This window comes from Lissotriton helveticus, chromosome 10 (assembly GCF_964261635.1).
Source record: "Lissotriton helveticus chromosome 10, aLisHel1.1, whole genome shotgun sequence".
In the NCBI taxonomy this organism is placed as follows: domain Eukaryota; kingdom Metazoa; phylum Chordata; class Amphibia; order Caudata; family Salamandridae; genus Lissotriton; species Lissotriton helveticus.
Genome location: NC_136071.1, coordinates 167,047,861 through 167,063,599, shown reverse-complemented (window position 1 = coordinate 167,063,599; position 15,739 = coordinate 167,047,861). Strand labels below are relative to the sequence as shown.

The window sequence follows — 15,739 nt, the reverse complement described above, 5'->3', positions numbered from 1 at the left end:
GTTCGACAGTGACCGACTTGCCCTGTGGCGGAATTTCTTGCAGCAGAAATGGGGCTTACCCCAAATGTGGACTGATTTACTGGACTTTCCCCTTAGAAGGGGGTTGATTAATGTGGGCACCTGGCAGGCAGGAGGGGGGCTGACCTGCTTGTGGTCCTGGACCTTTCTGCCCTACCCCGGGATTCCAAAAATGGAACATTTGGGGGGATTTTGCCTAGTGGCAGGGAGGGACCGCGATGCGGTGCGCTGGAAGTTACTAATAAAGGTATGCCCTTGGTTGAAGGTGAGGGCGATGGATAAGTTGATGGGGCCCGCTTGCACTTGACATTAACCTTTCTGAAATGTTCCTTTGTAAAGGAAGGTCGAGATACTGATGTGTTGCTTGCACAATCTATGAGCTGTTCATCTGCCCTATGTCCTGCTTCTCAAAACAATTATGTATGATCTGGCTGATCTTATGAACGGTGTTCTCATAACAATGTTTGCTCAACTGTGACGAAGGTTGTCACTTATTATTTCACAATGAGTTGTGTCTATGTGATTAAAAGGCTACGCCCTTGGTTAAAGCACAGTAATGACTATTGTCCATCTCCTTGGGAGTGATGCAGTGGGGCACAGGGAGTGGCACGTGAGAGCGCACTATAAACATTATCATATTTTTTCGTCTCCGTTGTTATAATATTTTCATGGGCCTTTAGCTGGCGGCTCATTCTACAGGTCTTGGACCACGTCAGACCCCCTGCTCCACTCGACTGTGCTCTCCCTAAAAACGTCATCTTCCCTCACACGAAAGCTTGTTTGATCTTTTGCTTAATTGGACTCTTTTGAAACTTTGGCACTTGTTTGCCTGTTTAGCTCGCAAAAAGACTGTAGAGGACAGATCAATAGAACTCATTTTATCTACCTCAAAGAAGGGAAGTTTAACTCTTGACTGTGTTTTAAAATCATGGTGAATTTATATAAATATCTGATGAATTTTATAAATAATTATCTGAAGGCGACACAATTAACTGAGGTTGTTTACTAAATAAAAGTGAGGTGGCGTTTGAGAAGTTTATTTTAGTGACATATTCATCGACATTTCCGGGACAAGCATTTCTGGTTGGCTGGTTTAATCTGGTCTGTTTAGTTAAGGTATGCTGCAAGAGACACATTAGCATATCAAAAGACAAGCAGCATGGCAATTGGTTTACCTGCGGACCAACCGGTGACAGGGACGACGCAACAAGACCCAGCACCAGGCCAGAGTTATGCAAACATTCCAAGCAAACAGCTGAGAAGACAGCATTTACCGCAGACAGGTGCAAGCCGGAGGGCAAAGCCAGAGCTGACTCCACCAGGCACCATGGCCATGGACTTTCTACCAAGCCTCTCCATGGAAACGTGGACTCTGCTTGTTGTGCTCGTGACTGTATTTTTTCTGTAAGTACTGTACAGTGACTCCTTACCCTTTCCCTGGCTGTCCAACTAAAAAGAAACGCAAATAATTTTCATAAACTTTAAACAGCCTAAATATCCCTGCTTGAGGGTTGGCAGAGGTTAGTAGGAGGAAGAGGACGGGAAACAGGGCACATTCGTCACCATTCAGGTATTTCAATAGCCCAGTGGGTGGGGCACCAGCTGCAGCGCTCTGTGGACTCTATAACGTGCAAGCCACACGTTTGATCCTGGCAGGGCTAGCAGCCTTTTATCTTTTCAAGGTGAACAAAATGAGTGTTGTGTAAAAATATCTGTTATTAAACTCCGAGTGACAAGTTTGTCGTGTGTGATATAAATGTATTATTGTTGTTATTATTGTGCACTGAATAAAGTACTGGCCGTTGTGAGAATATTGCAGGTCACTAAAGAGTTGTAAGATCACAGAGAGGAACAAGACTTTATGCCCAGTGCCTCTTTAGGACCACAGAAAATGAAGGTGAATTCCACTGTCGTTTTTACAGACAATAGTGTCATTTTATTCTTTATAATAGGTGGCTGTAAAAACTACAACTCCAATCAGAGGCAGTGACTGCATTCATATTTCTTTCATGCCACGGACTATGGGGTGACTCTTGCAGCACGCGATTTTGTACAGGGGAGACGTGGGTAGATAAAGTAATTGCCAGGCCCCAGGATCACACAATGTTGTCACGTGGAAAAGCCAAGATGTAAGGTCTCCTGGTATTGAGGTCTACAACGTAACGACTGCAGGGCATCTGTTATTCCGACAGAATGATCAAACATGTAAAGCTTACTTCTATCTCTACAACATGTGCATTAAACCACTGAGCTACACTTTCATGTACTGGGGCATCAAACTCACTTCTACTTTTTGCAAGACAGAATCTCAGTATTTGACCAGTTGTGAGTGATGGTCTCCTGTTTTTATCCTATTTCAATTAATTCCTTTTTTTAGTGTTTGGGTCTAATGATCCAGAAATGTATTTTGGCTGTAAATGCAAACATAGGGCCTTATTTAGACTTTGGCAGAGAAGGTGGTCCATTTCAACGGTGAATACGTACCCTTCCACCCAAAGCAAAGTTCCACTGGCCTCATTTAGAGTCAGGTGGAACTTCAGTAAGTAGAGAGCGGAGACTACTCCATCTCTGATGGCCCAACGAAGTAAGGGCCGTCAGAGGTTTGGCCATTTGACTCCTCACCCTATTTAGAGTAGGCAGGCAAATGGCAATTTTTCACTGTCTGTAAGCGACATTGAAAACGGTGAAATGACCCACAAACATGGGCTATTTTTTTTTTTTAGGAAAAAAAAAACATTTTGGAATTTTCTTTAAAAAAAAAAAGTATTTAAATAAAAATTTAAAGTTTGACTTACTGCTCTGTCATGTTGACGGAGCCATTCATCAAACTTTCAATGCATTTATAGGAACTGCCATGACAGCGGTTCCTGAAAATGCAGTAGATATCTGCTGGACCGGCGGGCATCTCTAAATTTGGCAGGCACACTACCATCGCCATGACCGGAGTAAAGTACTCTGCAATGGTAGCAGTACTAAGTCCATCGGCCCAAGTCTAAATCAGGCCCTTAGGTCTGAAAACCCGTCATGTTTGTTTGTGTGCATTCCCAAGCTCCAATATATCCTCTTTGCACCCTCAAAATGGTTCCTTGAGGCTGAACGGGTCACCACCCAATTTGCTGGGTGTGTAGGAAGAGCTTTAGAATGGAACACTGCATACCCCTATGTGAATTGATAGCTATGTAGAATACCGCACTGATGGAATGGGAGCTTATGGTAATTGTCACATGATGTTACCATCAGCAGATCTGTGCCTGCTTTCCAAGGTTCTGCTCAGAATGATTGTGATTAGGAAAAATATCATGAAAAGATGTAGATGAACATCTGTGCCCATATTTTTCCTTTATTCGTGATTTGGGCCCATGTATTGTATTGCAAAGCCTTTCACTTTGAGAGGGAATTGCAGCATCAGCTCTAAATCAGGTGAAGATGGTGCCTGTGCCGCAGCTTCATTTGTCCTGGTTGCATCTTGGGCTCCACCAATACAGGTGTTCAATTTGCTGGGAGACAACATTAAAAAAAGAGACACTGCACCTTGCCACACTTAATTTGTCACGCAAGTACATTGAAAGTCACATTTAAACATTATAAGTAAACATGTTCATATAATACAGATGTAGATGGCCTCAATAATTTTATGTGTGGCTCAATTTGTGCCCTCCCTAAAATCAATTTTAGAGATGCCTCTTAGTGAAGGGTATCGGCTCCTTTGAAGTATAAGCAAGTTGCTTACCATGTCCAGACCTTCTGACTCATTGGCTTTCACTGCTATAGTAAGTAGCAGCAAAGCATGAACTCTACTGAGAGGTGGAGCAGAGACCCACAGCACACACTTTTTTTTTAGGAATTTGTATTTTATTTAAATGTACACATTTTTATTGAGAAGCAACCATGTTTGGTTAAAGTATACACTGTTCTACACAATCAATGAGGCTCAATTGCACTCTCATAACATAACTTTTCTGAAAACTTCAAATGTCCCTTCTTCTCCCTTCTCCTTCCAACACACAGAGACAATTTTTGAGTCCAGTGGAAGGATTTCTATCTTCCCCACCATCTGTCCAAATGTGCTATTGCTTCGTTGTTAGCACTAAAGGTTTTAATAGTTCAAATCTATTACTTTAACTCCATGTGACATTGTTAGTCTTGTTCCCAGTCCAGCAGGTGATCAATTGGAGGGTGCAAGATTTGTTGGAACTTACCCCTTGATTATCTAAGCCATACATTTTTTTTCCATGGCTAGACCGTTCCAGACTGTGGGGGATCTGATCTTATCCCGTCTGTCTCTTTAAGCTGATTTGCAGCTGTTAGTACGTGTTGCATTAGTGTTCTAAGTCCAATGTTCATGATTCGCTCTTTAGGACCTCCGAGTCCCAGCACAATGGTCTTCCGCAATGGATACACCTGTTATCCATTTGGTATAGGAGAGAACCTCTTTCCAAAAGTTACACAGTTTATTGTAGGACCATCATATTTGGAGGGCAGCTCCTTCCTCTTTGGTGCATCTCCAACATGTCACCTGCATATTCGGGTGGATCCATTTTAGTTGTTTGGGGTTAGATGCCAGTGATATATCAAACATCAATTTATATCTTTGTTCTCAGTACGAACGTTTTGTGTCCATTAGTTACATCCACACAAAGTTTTTCGCAATCATTTTCAGAGATATCTCTTTCCAGCATTGTTTCCCATTGTCTTTGACAGCCGCAATGATTTGGTTTCTCTGTGTTTTTGAGTATTTTGTAGATGTTGGAATCACTCATTTGGTTTCAGGGCAGGTATTTATGTATTTTTCTCTCATTGCCCCTTCTTTCATTTTTGTGTGTGTTGCCCAGTGGTATAGTTGCATGTATGTGAATCTGTCCATTTATGTGATTTTGGAATCAGCATTGCATTGTAGGAAGGATTTTATGTTTCCTTTCTCAATCATGTGGCTCTGGATAAGACAATCAATATCCCTCCATCTTTGAGAAGCCAACCATTTGTTTGCAGGGGTCAAAGCAGGATTTTGGTGGATTTATGTGAATTGTGAGTGCTAGGTCATGAGCCTGTGTGTGATATCAGTCATGTCCCATGTTTTCATTATAGAATTCAGGATTTCACTAGCATAAGTGTTCTTAAGTCTGGTTTGTTTTGGTAGCCATAGGACGTTCCATGGTGGTCTTCCCATTACCCCTCTTCCCATGGATGTCCATTTTTTGTTCGTTCTTGGCTAGAACAAGCTTGGAGGAGTCAGACATGTGCTGCTTAGTAATTTCGCATTAGATCGGGCATTGCCAGGCCTCCTTTGTCCTTCGGTGCCGTCATACGTTACCTAGATAATCTATCCCTCTTCCATCACCACATAAAATTATCTATACTTTTTATGTAGGTATAAGACTTCATCTTAAGGTGTGCTATAGGGCATGGCCTAAAATATATATAAAAGTCATAGCAGTACGTTCATTTTCACTGTGGCTCTTTGTCTCAGCTAAAAGACTGGGAGTGCATGCAATCTATTGAGATAATGTCTCTTTTGTGGTCCAACCAATTAGCTTGTACCATTTTTGGTAAAGATGGTGTAACTCCAGCACTGCGTCACCTTTACGGCATCAGATGCGTCACGCATCTGTCTATTCTTGCACCATGGTGTGCCGCATTAAAAATGCGGTGCATCTATGGTGGCGCAAGAGGTGTCTGCTGTGATGCAAAATAACTGGCGCATCCCTGCTGATATGCAGGGATGTGCCAGTTATTGTAAATCTGCCCCTATGAGTGAAGTGCTGACAAGAAAGACTGCCCTGAAGATAAACATGAAACGCCCTCAAAAGCCTGCCTTCGCATGCCTGTCCATTCCACCCACAGGCTAGTGAGTCTGCTGGGGGCATTGTGATGTCAGAATTGACATGTATTATGTTATAATGGGCCACAGCCCAATTATGTTTCATGTCAAATGTAGGTTATAAGTTTTATTAAATTAATTACATCAATACAACTAATGGGGCCAATGTGAGCCTAGACCTACGGGCTTTGTCAATGCTTGTTCATGAATGGGATATCATGAAGAAGTAAAACATATCCTCCAATTGCTAACACCCAAAGCAGCAATACCAATAACTCATACTAGTTGTTCCTAAACTGTGGTTTGGGGACAGATGGTGTCCGTGACACCTACTGAGGGATTCGGCTAAAGCTTAGAAGATAAAAAATAATAATTACGAGATTAATAAACTGTGCGAACATAAAGAGGCAAACTGTTTATTTGTTGATGAATGCTTGTTTCTGTAATTTTGTGTATTGTTTTGCGGGTTCACATCATTGAAATTCTGTAGGCCAGAGTCCCCGGATTCCAATAATTACTCAATGGGTGTTCTCCGATTCTAACAATGACTCATTGGGGGACCCAAGGTCCCAGTAATGATTAAGTGGGGTTCCACAGAAGTCACAAAAGTTAAGAACCACTGACGTATACCATTTCCAGGACTTTTGTCCGGCTTTAAACTAATAATGCTAACATTTCTCCCTTCCTAAAAAAGGAACAGAAAAAGGTATTAAACATGTAATCAATGTGTTTTGTTGCATGTCAATTCACAAAAAGAGTTTATATTGCTGTAATTGATGGAATACAAATGGAACTTGCCCCATATGTTTTTTGGCATGATAATAAGGGACCATGTTATTTTAACTGGCATCTTAGTATAGTACTGGAACTATGACCAAGTAGATTTCAGAGTGCTTTGGGGTATATGATGTGGAGGGTTAAGAGCAATATTCATGAGATAGCCAACAAAAAAGCAATAATTCAATAAAAGTCCGCTCCAAATGCATGTCAGATGGAAAAGGTCTTCATGAAATTTTCTGAAATTCGACTCAATGAATGACTGCAGAGTGAGTTCCATGGAATGTCGTCTCGTGGATCCAGGGATCATTCCCACACCATGTGTTTCTTGATGGAGGTAGCATGACACGGTTGTTGAATGCTCACATTAGGTTTCTGGTGTAGAGGTATGGATGCACCAGATTGGAGAGGTAGCCCAAAGCAAAATCACTTAGGACATAGGGGCCTGAGCACAAATAAATACATATATTTACTAATGCGTATATCTACTACAACACCTAGATGCAATTCCCCACTCACTATACCAAGATGTAGCTCACTCTTTTGCTATTCGCGATTTTTTAGTGTAAATTTACATAAAGGTGTAGAGTTACACGTCTCCACTCTCTCAAATATATGAAGAAGCTTCCTACAATAGGATTTACTGTGCCTATTCACAACGGTAAATTTACAATTAAGTAAAACTATACATGTAACTTTACTTTGTAATAATTTTACTACTTTTGGCTATTCACTATAATCTGAATGCAAATTTACTATAAAGTATAGAATTACATGTCCCCACCCGGAAACCAGTGGGTGTAGCCAAATTAATACATTTTAACCTTATTGAATATGAGATCCTATTTTATGTCTTTCCTTCACTATTTCCTAAAGGAGGGCTTTGCAGTACCATTGGTTTTCCATATGAGGTGCTTGACTTACTCCAGATCTGAGCCAGAGTACATTTACAACTGTTTTGGATCCTTTTGGCATTACTAACATTGAAGTGCAGTTGGTGAAAGGGTATAGGCTCACTCTCCCTCCCCGAACTCCTCTTTACCCCTCTCTTTCCTCTCTTTACCCCTCCTTGATCCTCCCCTAAACCCCCTTTTAGTAGTTAGTAATCTCCATTTTTTAGCCACTTCCCCCTATTTTACTCACATTTACTACAAAAACAGAGGTGTACATGTGTGTAGATCTCTGCAGTCAGAGTGAGGATTGCGAACATAAAAATAGAAGAGGCAGAGGCAGGCACCTCTGAATGTAGGTTTGTGAATAGGATTTTCTGGTACTTTTTATAGTACTATTCTATTACCATTAGTTTGTAATTAGGCACCTGCGAGTGTAAAGTTACTAATAGTAACTTTATACCCATAGGTGGTGATTTTTCCCACCATGGCAGAAATCTCCATATGGGTTTATTACTCTTAAAAAAATAATAATATATATATATATAAATATATATATATATATATATATATATATATATATTACCTACTGGCGATAGCCAGTAGGTATATATAGTTAGGATTTTTTTCCTATGGGATTTTTGAAAATTCTATGTCGAATAACTTTGGCGTTTGAGGACAGAATTGGCTGAAATTTTCAGGAAAATGGAACATTTTGTTTCTGAGCAGCCCCTGAAAATTTGGGGGGGTTTCGTCAAGGGGGGGCCGAGAAAAAAGGGGGGTCCCAAAACGTGTTTTTCCCATGCAATTTTCCATAGGGCGGTTGGCCTCACTTTTAGCCTGAACGGCTGAATGGATTTACACCAAACTTGGCAAAATTGTAGGGACTGGTAGCCCGATGTGCCTTTGCTATGTCTCAAGATATAGGCTCCAGTGGTTTTTACGAAAATTAACTTTGAAAAATATATATTGGGCTACATTGGGCTATATATATGTTGGAGCCCAAATGTAGCCCAATGTAGCCCGATGTAGCCCAAAGATGGCCACCAGAGACAAAAAAAACAAATGTAGCCCAAATATCAGCCAGATGTAGCCCAACTATAGCCCAATGACAGAATGTCCCAGAGTGTTCTAAAGAACAACTAGAGTGCTAACAGTCCTACTTATTACAAAGGTATGGCACACCTGAAGCCATCTTGATTGGAATAAAGTGGTAACTCTTAAAACATTTAATTTAAAAAGGAACAAAATGAGGGGGTTCATTTTGCCATAGAAAGTATGATTAGCGAATATATGACGAAATCCCGCATACCATCAGTCCGCAAAAAAAATCCTGCATGTACTATTAGGCCGCAAATTAAAATAACGAAAACTTTTAGAACGAATATGCCTTTAGCATACACTAAACAACTAAACTACCCTAAACCCTAAAACACTACCCCCAGCATGACCCTACACTACACAAACAGTACAACACTACCCTAAACCCTAAAACACTGCCCCCAGCATGACCCTACACTACACAAACACTACAACACTACCCTAAACCCTAAAACACTACCCCCAGCTGGAGTTCTGGACTTTTTGGTTCCGTCCAGAGGTGTCAGGGACAACACCCGAAGACCCCGGAGTTCAACCTGTCTCGGTGCACAAACGAACAGAAACACGGGCTTCTCGATGGTGGCGTCAAAGACCAAAGGTTTATTACTGCAGGGACACAGAAGTCACAGAAACTACACATGGGCAGTATCTAGGAGCCTGTTCAATTTGTACAAAGAGGGTTGTTCCTTATATACTGAATATTGGGCTTCAGGCAAATTTCTTTACATGTTAGCACATTCCAAAACCTTTGTATCTTAAACAATAAATATTTGGCGTTGCACAGGAATCGTCATCAATATCTGATGTCAAAACATTACGAACGAGGGGTTCCCACTATTCCATCATAATCCCATGTCAACTTCTCATTCAAGACCCGGACCGCCTCATCGTAAATTTCGTTACCTCCCCCTAATAAAGGCCCAGAAGGAAAGGAGCAGAGCCAGGTGCAGAAGATAGAAAAGTAGGATAAGAGATGTTTGTGGGTCGTAAATGGGCACGGCTACCAGCTTCGGCCGCCTAATCATGATCAGACCAACGAACACGAGAACCAGTATAGCAGGACTGGCCTCAGGCTGGGGAGGCAGCTCTTGCCGAGTCATGCTGCCACAGCGTTGCTGGCCTAAGGTGCACGTGTCACTAGCAAGGTGAATTGCCGGCTAAAGCCTACGTGTCCTTAAATGAAAAAGAGGTCATTGCGTGTCCATTGACTATGTGAGGGCAAGGAATACAAAATGGCTTCCTTGTTCTAAGATGGATGCCACGGGTAGAACAGAAATGTGTTTGTAACAGGAGTGCTCTTGCTCGTAGCATAGCGAAAACACCAGGATATACTAAATGGATCATTTGCGGTTCATTGATACCAAAATTATGTATTTGCGACTATGTTACAAACACGGGTTAAATCGTCACGGAACCTTAGACCCTCTTTTTGCCCTTACATAGGCAATTACTCAGTCTATGTCAGAATCTAACTCTATGCTCATTAGGTCAGTGACATGTTGTTGCATCATCATCCTGTCTCGTGCCTTTTCTCCTAATGCAGGTGGTTTTCTGAAACAGGTTGCAGCACAGAGGCTACACAAAGCGGGACCACATTGGATAATAAGGCAGCATGAGAACAGAAATACTAGGATGACACCAATGACCATCAGAACCTTCCATCCCCACGCTGATACCAGAGTCCAAAACCACTCCATGAAGGACCAGTTTCCCTTGTCTACGTGTATAGAGTCGGAAATCTTGTGTAGCTTAGAGATCGCTTCATAGACGGTTGGAGCATTATTGGGAATAAAAACACAGCAGCTCGATTGGATCATTCTGCATACTCCACCTCGATCTGCAAGTATTACGTCTAGAACCATACGGTTCTGCAACGTCATGAGATGATCCGCCTGAAGCTCAGCTGTTAAGTTACTAAGGGCACCAGCAGTTTCTGTAATAGTAGATTCAACTACCCGTGTTAGTTGACGTAGATTTCTACTATTGGCCATAGGCCCCCAAAACGGAAGGAAACCTTTGAAGAAGTCTCCAGCTTCCTGACCAGCGGTATCTTCCTTGCTGAAGACACCCCTTGCTACTCTGGTCTTGTGATAATCAGAGGAAGCAGTGTATGTCGGAGGTAACAATCGAGCAATATAACATGAACCTGAGAAGTCAGTAGGCAGCCATGTATACGCTCTGTCTTGACAGATGAAGTAAGTACCCCTAGCAGTAAGGAAGGCAGGGGAGGAGTTAGACGGAAATACGTAAGTCTCAACGCACTCACTCCTCCCTAGCTGAGCTCTCAGATTTCTCCCATTTCCTTGCAAACAGACCTGACCTCGGTGAGGCACGACCCAGACAGAAGTGGAGCTTTTACGCTTGCTTTCTCCCAAACTAAGGCGATACTCGGTAGAGTTCCAACTCAAATACACCCGTAATTCATCTCTAGGGTAAGATGGAGTATTATTGACGTCTTTAATCATGTCAATAATTCCCTGGACTAAAGCTTTGTTGGCTGAGTTGTATTTAGTGGACCGTGGTGGACGCGGAGGATAGGTCTCAAGGGCATATGAAAAAATGGTCTGAAAGGCCTGAAATGATCCATTGTAGCTAAAAGGCAAGACTAGATAGGGAATGCCTTTATCCATAGTGTGAGGTATCAAGCCACACACCCAGCAGTCTGTAGTATTAACTACCAGTTGGTGTTGATGCAAGAGCTGTACAAATGTATTGTTAATAAATTCTGAGCGTCGAGCTTGTTCGTGTTCAGGAAACGAGTGAGAAGAATGCATAGAAGAAACCGTAGAAGTAGTAGGATCAAGGGGAGGTACTGTAGTTACCGGCATAAAAATCAAATGTACACCAAAGATGATTCCACCCACCAACATTATTAAAACAATTAAAAATTTAACTGCACATTGCATTAGAAAGCATTTGCTGTGAAGTATTCTGTACAGTCTATTTCTGCGCACATAAATTACATTCTTTCGTTGCGGCTCAGGAAGCTCCATCTTCTACAATCCGCTCGTGACCACTGATGATGTGTACGTAGATGAAAATGCCTCTATCAGCCCTGGGAGTTCCCAGAACTAACAGAAAGGTCGACCTTGTGTCTGACCCCCGCAGATTCAACTAGGCACACAGCCACGACCCTACGGCTACCCAGACGGCAAGGCAAAATTTTAAAACAACAAAAATAATAGTAAACTTCCTGGCTGAAGGCAATGTATAGAAAATTCAAATCTGAAAATAGGCAGTTTTCTGCTTTATTTGTCCATATTGCGAGGTCGCAAGTTGTATCTCAGTTTTGCAGGAGCTGTCTGATCTGGAAATAATATATTTTCAGCCGACGCTGCAATGTTCGCGTTTGCAGATGACAAATGTTCTTTTGGTGCAGATGGCAAGTGTTCAGGGTTCAAAAGAGCAGTTTCAGGAGGAGAGTCAGAGTTTGATGTATCAGTGATCAGTTCTGCATCACTGAAAGGTATGAACCTGGGGACTTGTTCTGTTTCAGAGGCACCGATTCCTTTCTTTACCCAGTTGTCGTAAGGAAGTGGCAGAGGCACACGTTTGACATGTGTCGTATGGATCCAGTTCTTCCGTCCGGCCACACGAATAGCAGTTCTCGTTGCCAATAAGACTTGGAAAGGGCCGATGAATCTGGGCTGAAGATTTTTCGTTCTTGCAAAATTTCTAATGACTACTTGATCCCCAGGTTTCAGCTGATGACCTGGACTCTCCGGTGGCTTTGGCAATGCATCGAAAACCTGTTGGTGAATAAGGCTCAATTTAGCAGTCAAGTCGAAAAGATAATCAGTTAACATTGGGTATTCCAGCTGCTTAAATTCTTTCGGTCTAGGTACCCCCCAAACATTTGCAGGGCGACCAAAAATTATTTCATATGGACTAAGCCCTACTCTAGAATGTACAGTTGCTCTTGTTGATAACAAAGCCAAAGGCAGTGCATCTGGCCAGGACAAATTTGTGGATGCTTGTATCTTAGCAAGTTTCAGTTTAAGGGTGCCATTGTAACCCTCAACTAAACCCGCGGACTGGGGGTGATTCGCACTATGAAACTTCTGTCTAATCCCTAGGCCGGCACACACACTCTGCATAACTTTCCCTACGAACTCACTTCCGTTATCTGACCATACAATCCGTGGCATTCCGAATCTGGGGAAGTATTCTTTAAGGAGGATTTTGGCAGTGGACAAAGCAGTATTGTCCTTTAGCGGGTATGCTTCGATCCATCTGGAGAAAGCACAAACTACCACCAGGACGTATTTCAGATTATTACAACGATCCATGTGAATGAAGTCTAGCTGGATCACTTCAAAGGGGCAGGAAGGAGGAGCGAAGTGACCTGCAGGTGTGGGGATTCCCTTGCCAGGATTATGCATCACGCATACCATACAATTTCTCACCACTCTCTCTGCACACTTACTAATCCCATCATTCTTCCAAACTGGAGCCAACATCTTACAAATCCCTTTTGAACTGATGTGCGCTGTTCCATGTGCCATCGTTACTACTGCAAGCACATACGCATCAGGCAACATCCAACGCTGTTGTTCCGAAAAGTCAATCCAACACCCACTCGAGTCCAATTTACCCGTGCTCTCTTTCCATGCACGCTTTTCCTCCTCAGTCGCCTCTTTCTGAATTTCTTTCACGCTTTCCACTGTGTCTTCACACATTCCAGACTCAGAAATCCATCTTGCAGACGTTGCAACATACATTCTACTCATCATATTTCTAGCTGTCTGTTTTGCAGTCTCATCAGCAAAAGCATTCCCACGACCAACATCATCCGTGATTGCTTTATGAGCACTGCATTTCACAATCGCAACTTCAGTCGGCAAGGTTAGAGATTCCAACAAGTCATTAACTGGCTGGCCATGTTGAATCTTAGTCCCATGGGACGTAATGAAACCTCTCTCTTTCCACAAACGGCCAAAACTATGGGCCACGCCGAATGCGTACTGACTATCTGTGAACACATTCACTCTCTTTCCCTTAGCTAAAACGCACGCTCTTGTCAGCGCGATCAATTCTGCAGCCTGGGCAGAATTCTGACTCACTCTCGCAGTCTCCACAATCGTACTCAAAGTCGTTACTGCATAGGCAGCAGTCACATCACCATTCTCCAATTTGAAGCAAGACCCGTCAACATACAACGTGCCATCTGGATCTGATAATGGAGTGTCTTTTAAATCAATTCGTCCTTTTGTTTCTTCCTCAGTTTTAAAACAACAGTCGTGTGGTTCGGAATCACTCGACTCTTGGCTAGTCGGCAACAATGTTGCTGGATTCAATACATTGCATCTTTTGATCTGAATATGACTCGCTAACAATGTCAGTTCGTAACCTGATAATCTAGCACTGGTAAGGTGTTGCGTCTTGGTTCGATTCATGAGTGTATCCACAGCATGAGGAACCATAACCAGTAGCATGTTGTTCATTACTAAACCAGCAAATTGCCGAATGGAGGCTGCAGCTGCGGCTGTAGCTCTCAAGCAACTAGGCAACGCTCTAGCTACCGGATCTAATGTTGATGAAAAATACGCACAAGGGCGTTGTTTATCACCAAATTTCTGTGTCAAAACACTCAACGCGCAACCTTCTCTCTCATGGACATAGAGCGTGAATGGTTTACTGTAATCGGGTGTACCCAATACAGGAGCTGAACACAGTGCATTTCGTAACTCAGAAAAACTCTCCTGGCATTCGGCAGACCATGGCACTGGACTCGAAACATTTTTCCCAGTCAAAGCTACCAACGGTTTCGCCAAAAGAGAAAAATTTGGGATCCATTGCCTACAATATGAGGTAATACCTAAAAAGGCACGTACTTCTCTCTGCGTGCTAGGAACATTCATCTGTGTAATTGCTTTTATTCTCTCTGGGGTCAACTTCCTTCCCTCCTTTGACAAGAGATGACCTAGGTAGGTCACTTCTTGGCAACAGTATTGCATTTTTGAAGGTGACACCTTGTGATTCAAATTTGACAAGTGATGCAATAAGGAAATTGTAGCTGTTTTGCAAGTTTCCTTGTCATCGGCAGCCACTAGAAGATCATCGACATATTGTATTAAAGCAGAACCAGGAGGAAGTACAAATGAGTCTAACTGGCTTTTTAATGCTTGACTGTAGATGGATGGGCTTTCACAATAACCTTGTGGAGCGCGTTTAAACCTGAAGCTTCGTCCTCCTAGAGAGAAACCGAAGATATCTCTGCTTTCCTCGGCTATCGGAATGCTGAAAAAGGCATTTTTCAAGTCGATAACTGAAAACCATGCTGCTGTAGCAGGAATCAACGTTAACAATGCAGTAATGTCTGGAACCACAGGAAACTGTGGAATCACAATTTTATTAACCTCTCTAAGATCAATTACAAATCTATATACTGGAGGTTTTGTTGGGTCAGTTCGTTTCAGAATGGGCAGTACAGGACTATTGCAGACATTACCTCTAGTTTCTTCTATAACGCCTTTCTTGATCAGATCTTGTACTATCAGTAGGAGCGCACGCTCACCTTCACTAGATATTCTGTATTGTGGAATTCGTGGAAATTTTACATTCGCTTTCAAAGTTACTACATATGGTGGAATTTCTAAAAGACCTACATCATTAGGACCAGTCGCCCAAAGAGTATCAGGGAGTGAATGCAGCTCTGGTGGGAGTGCATCCATCGACAAGTACATTGGAGAGATGATTCTTTTACCCAACGTAAGACGTACTCCTTCTGGAGAGCAGTACAATGTCGCATATAGGCGTTTTAACAAGTCTAAACCAAGCAGATTTTCATTACAACCTGTCGTCAAAATCAGGGGTGCTTTCAATTGTCGGGGTCCAACAGAAATAGACAAAGGACCAGAAACAGGGTTGTGAACAGGGGCGCCTGAAAAACCTACTGAAACGTTTGTTGAGCCAGACAAAGGTGCGCCAGGGAGTTTCGCATGTATGATAGAACTTTTTGCTGCACCAGTATCCAACAGAAACGGTTCGACTATACCTGATGTTGCTACTGCGACATAAGGCCCACTCTGATCTACTGGAACTGATACTACTCCCTCTCTTTGTCCATGGCTGTCCTAGTACTCCCTTGGCTGACCTTCCTCACTAGCTTCATAGTAATCTTCAACATGATACT

At 42.5% G+C, this 15,739-nt stretch overlaps 1 protein-coding gene across 1 annotated transcript in view; it reads left to right on the top strand.

The window, feature by feature from the left end:
- The first annotated feature begins 1,137 nt into the window (after nt 1-1,137).
- The window catches only part of LOC144786057 (cytochrome P450 3A21-like), a 266,040-nt gene continuing 251,438 nt past the window's right edge, over nt 1,138-15,739 (top strand). Inside the window, exon 1 of the mRNA XM_078665003.1 lies at nt 1,138-1,422. Coding sequence (XP_078521129.1) covers nt 1,178-1,422 — 245 coding nt within the window. The 5' untranslated portion in view covers nt 1,138-1,177. The remainder of the gene's footprint in view (nt 1,423-15,739) is intronic.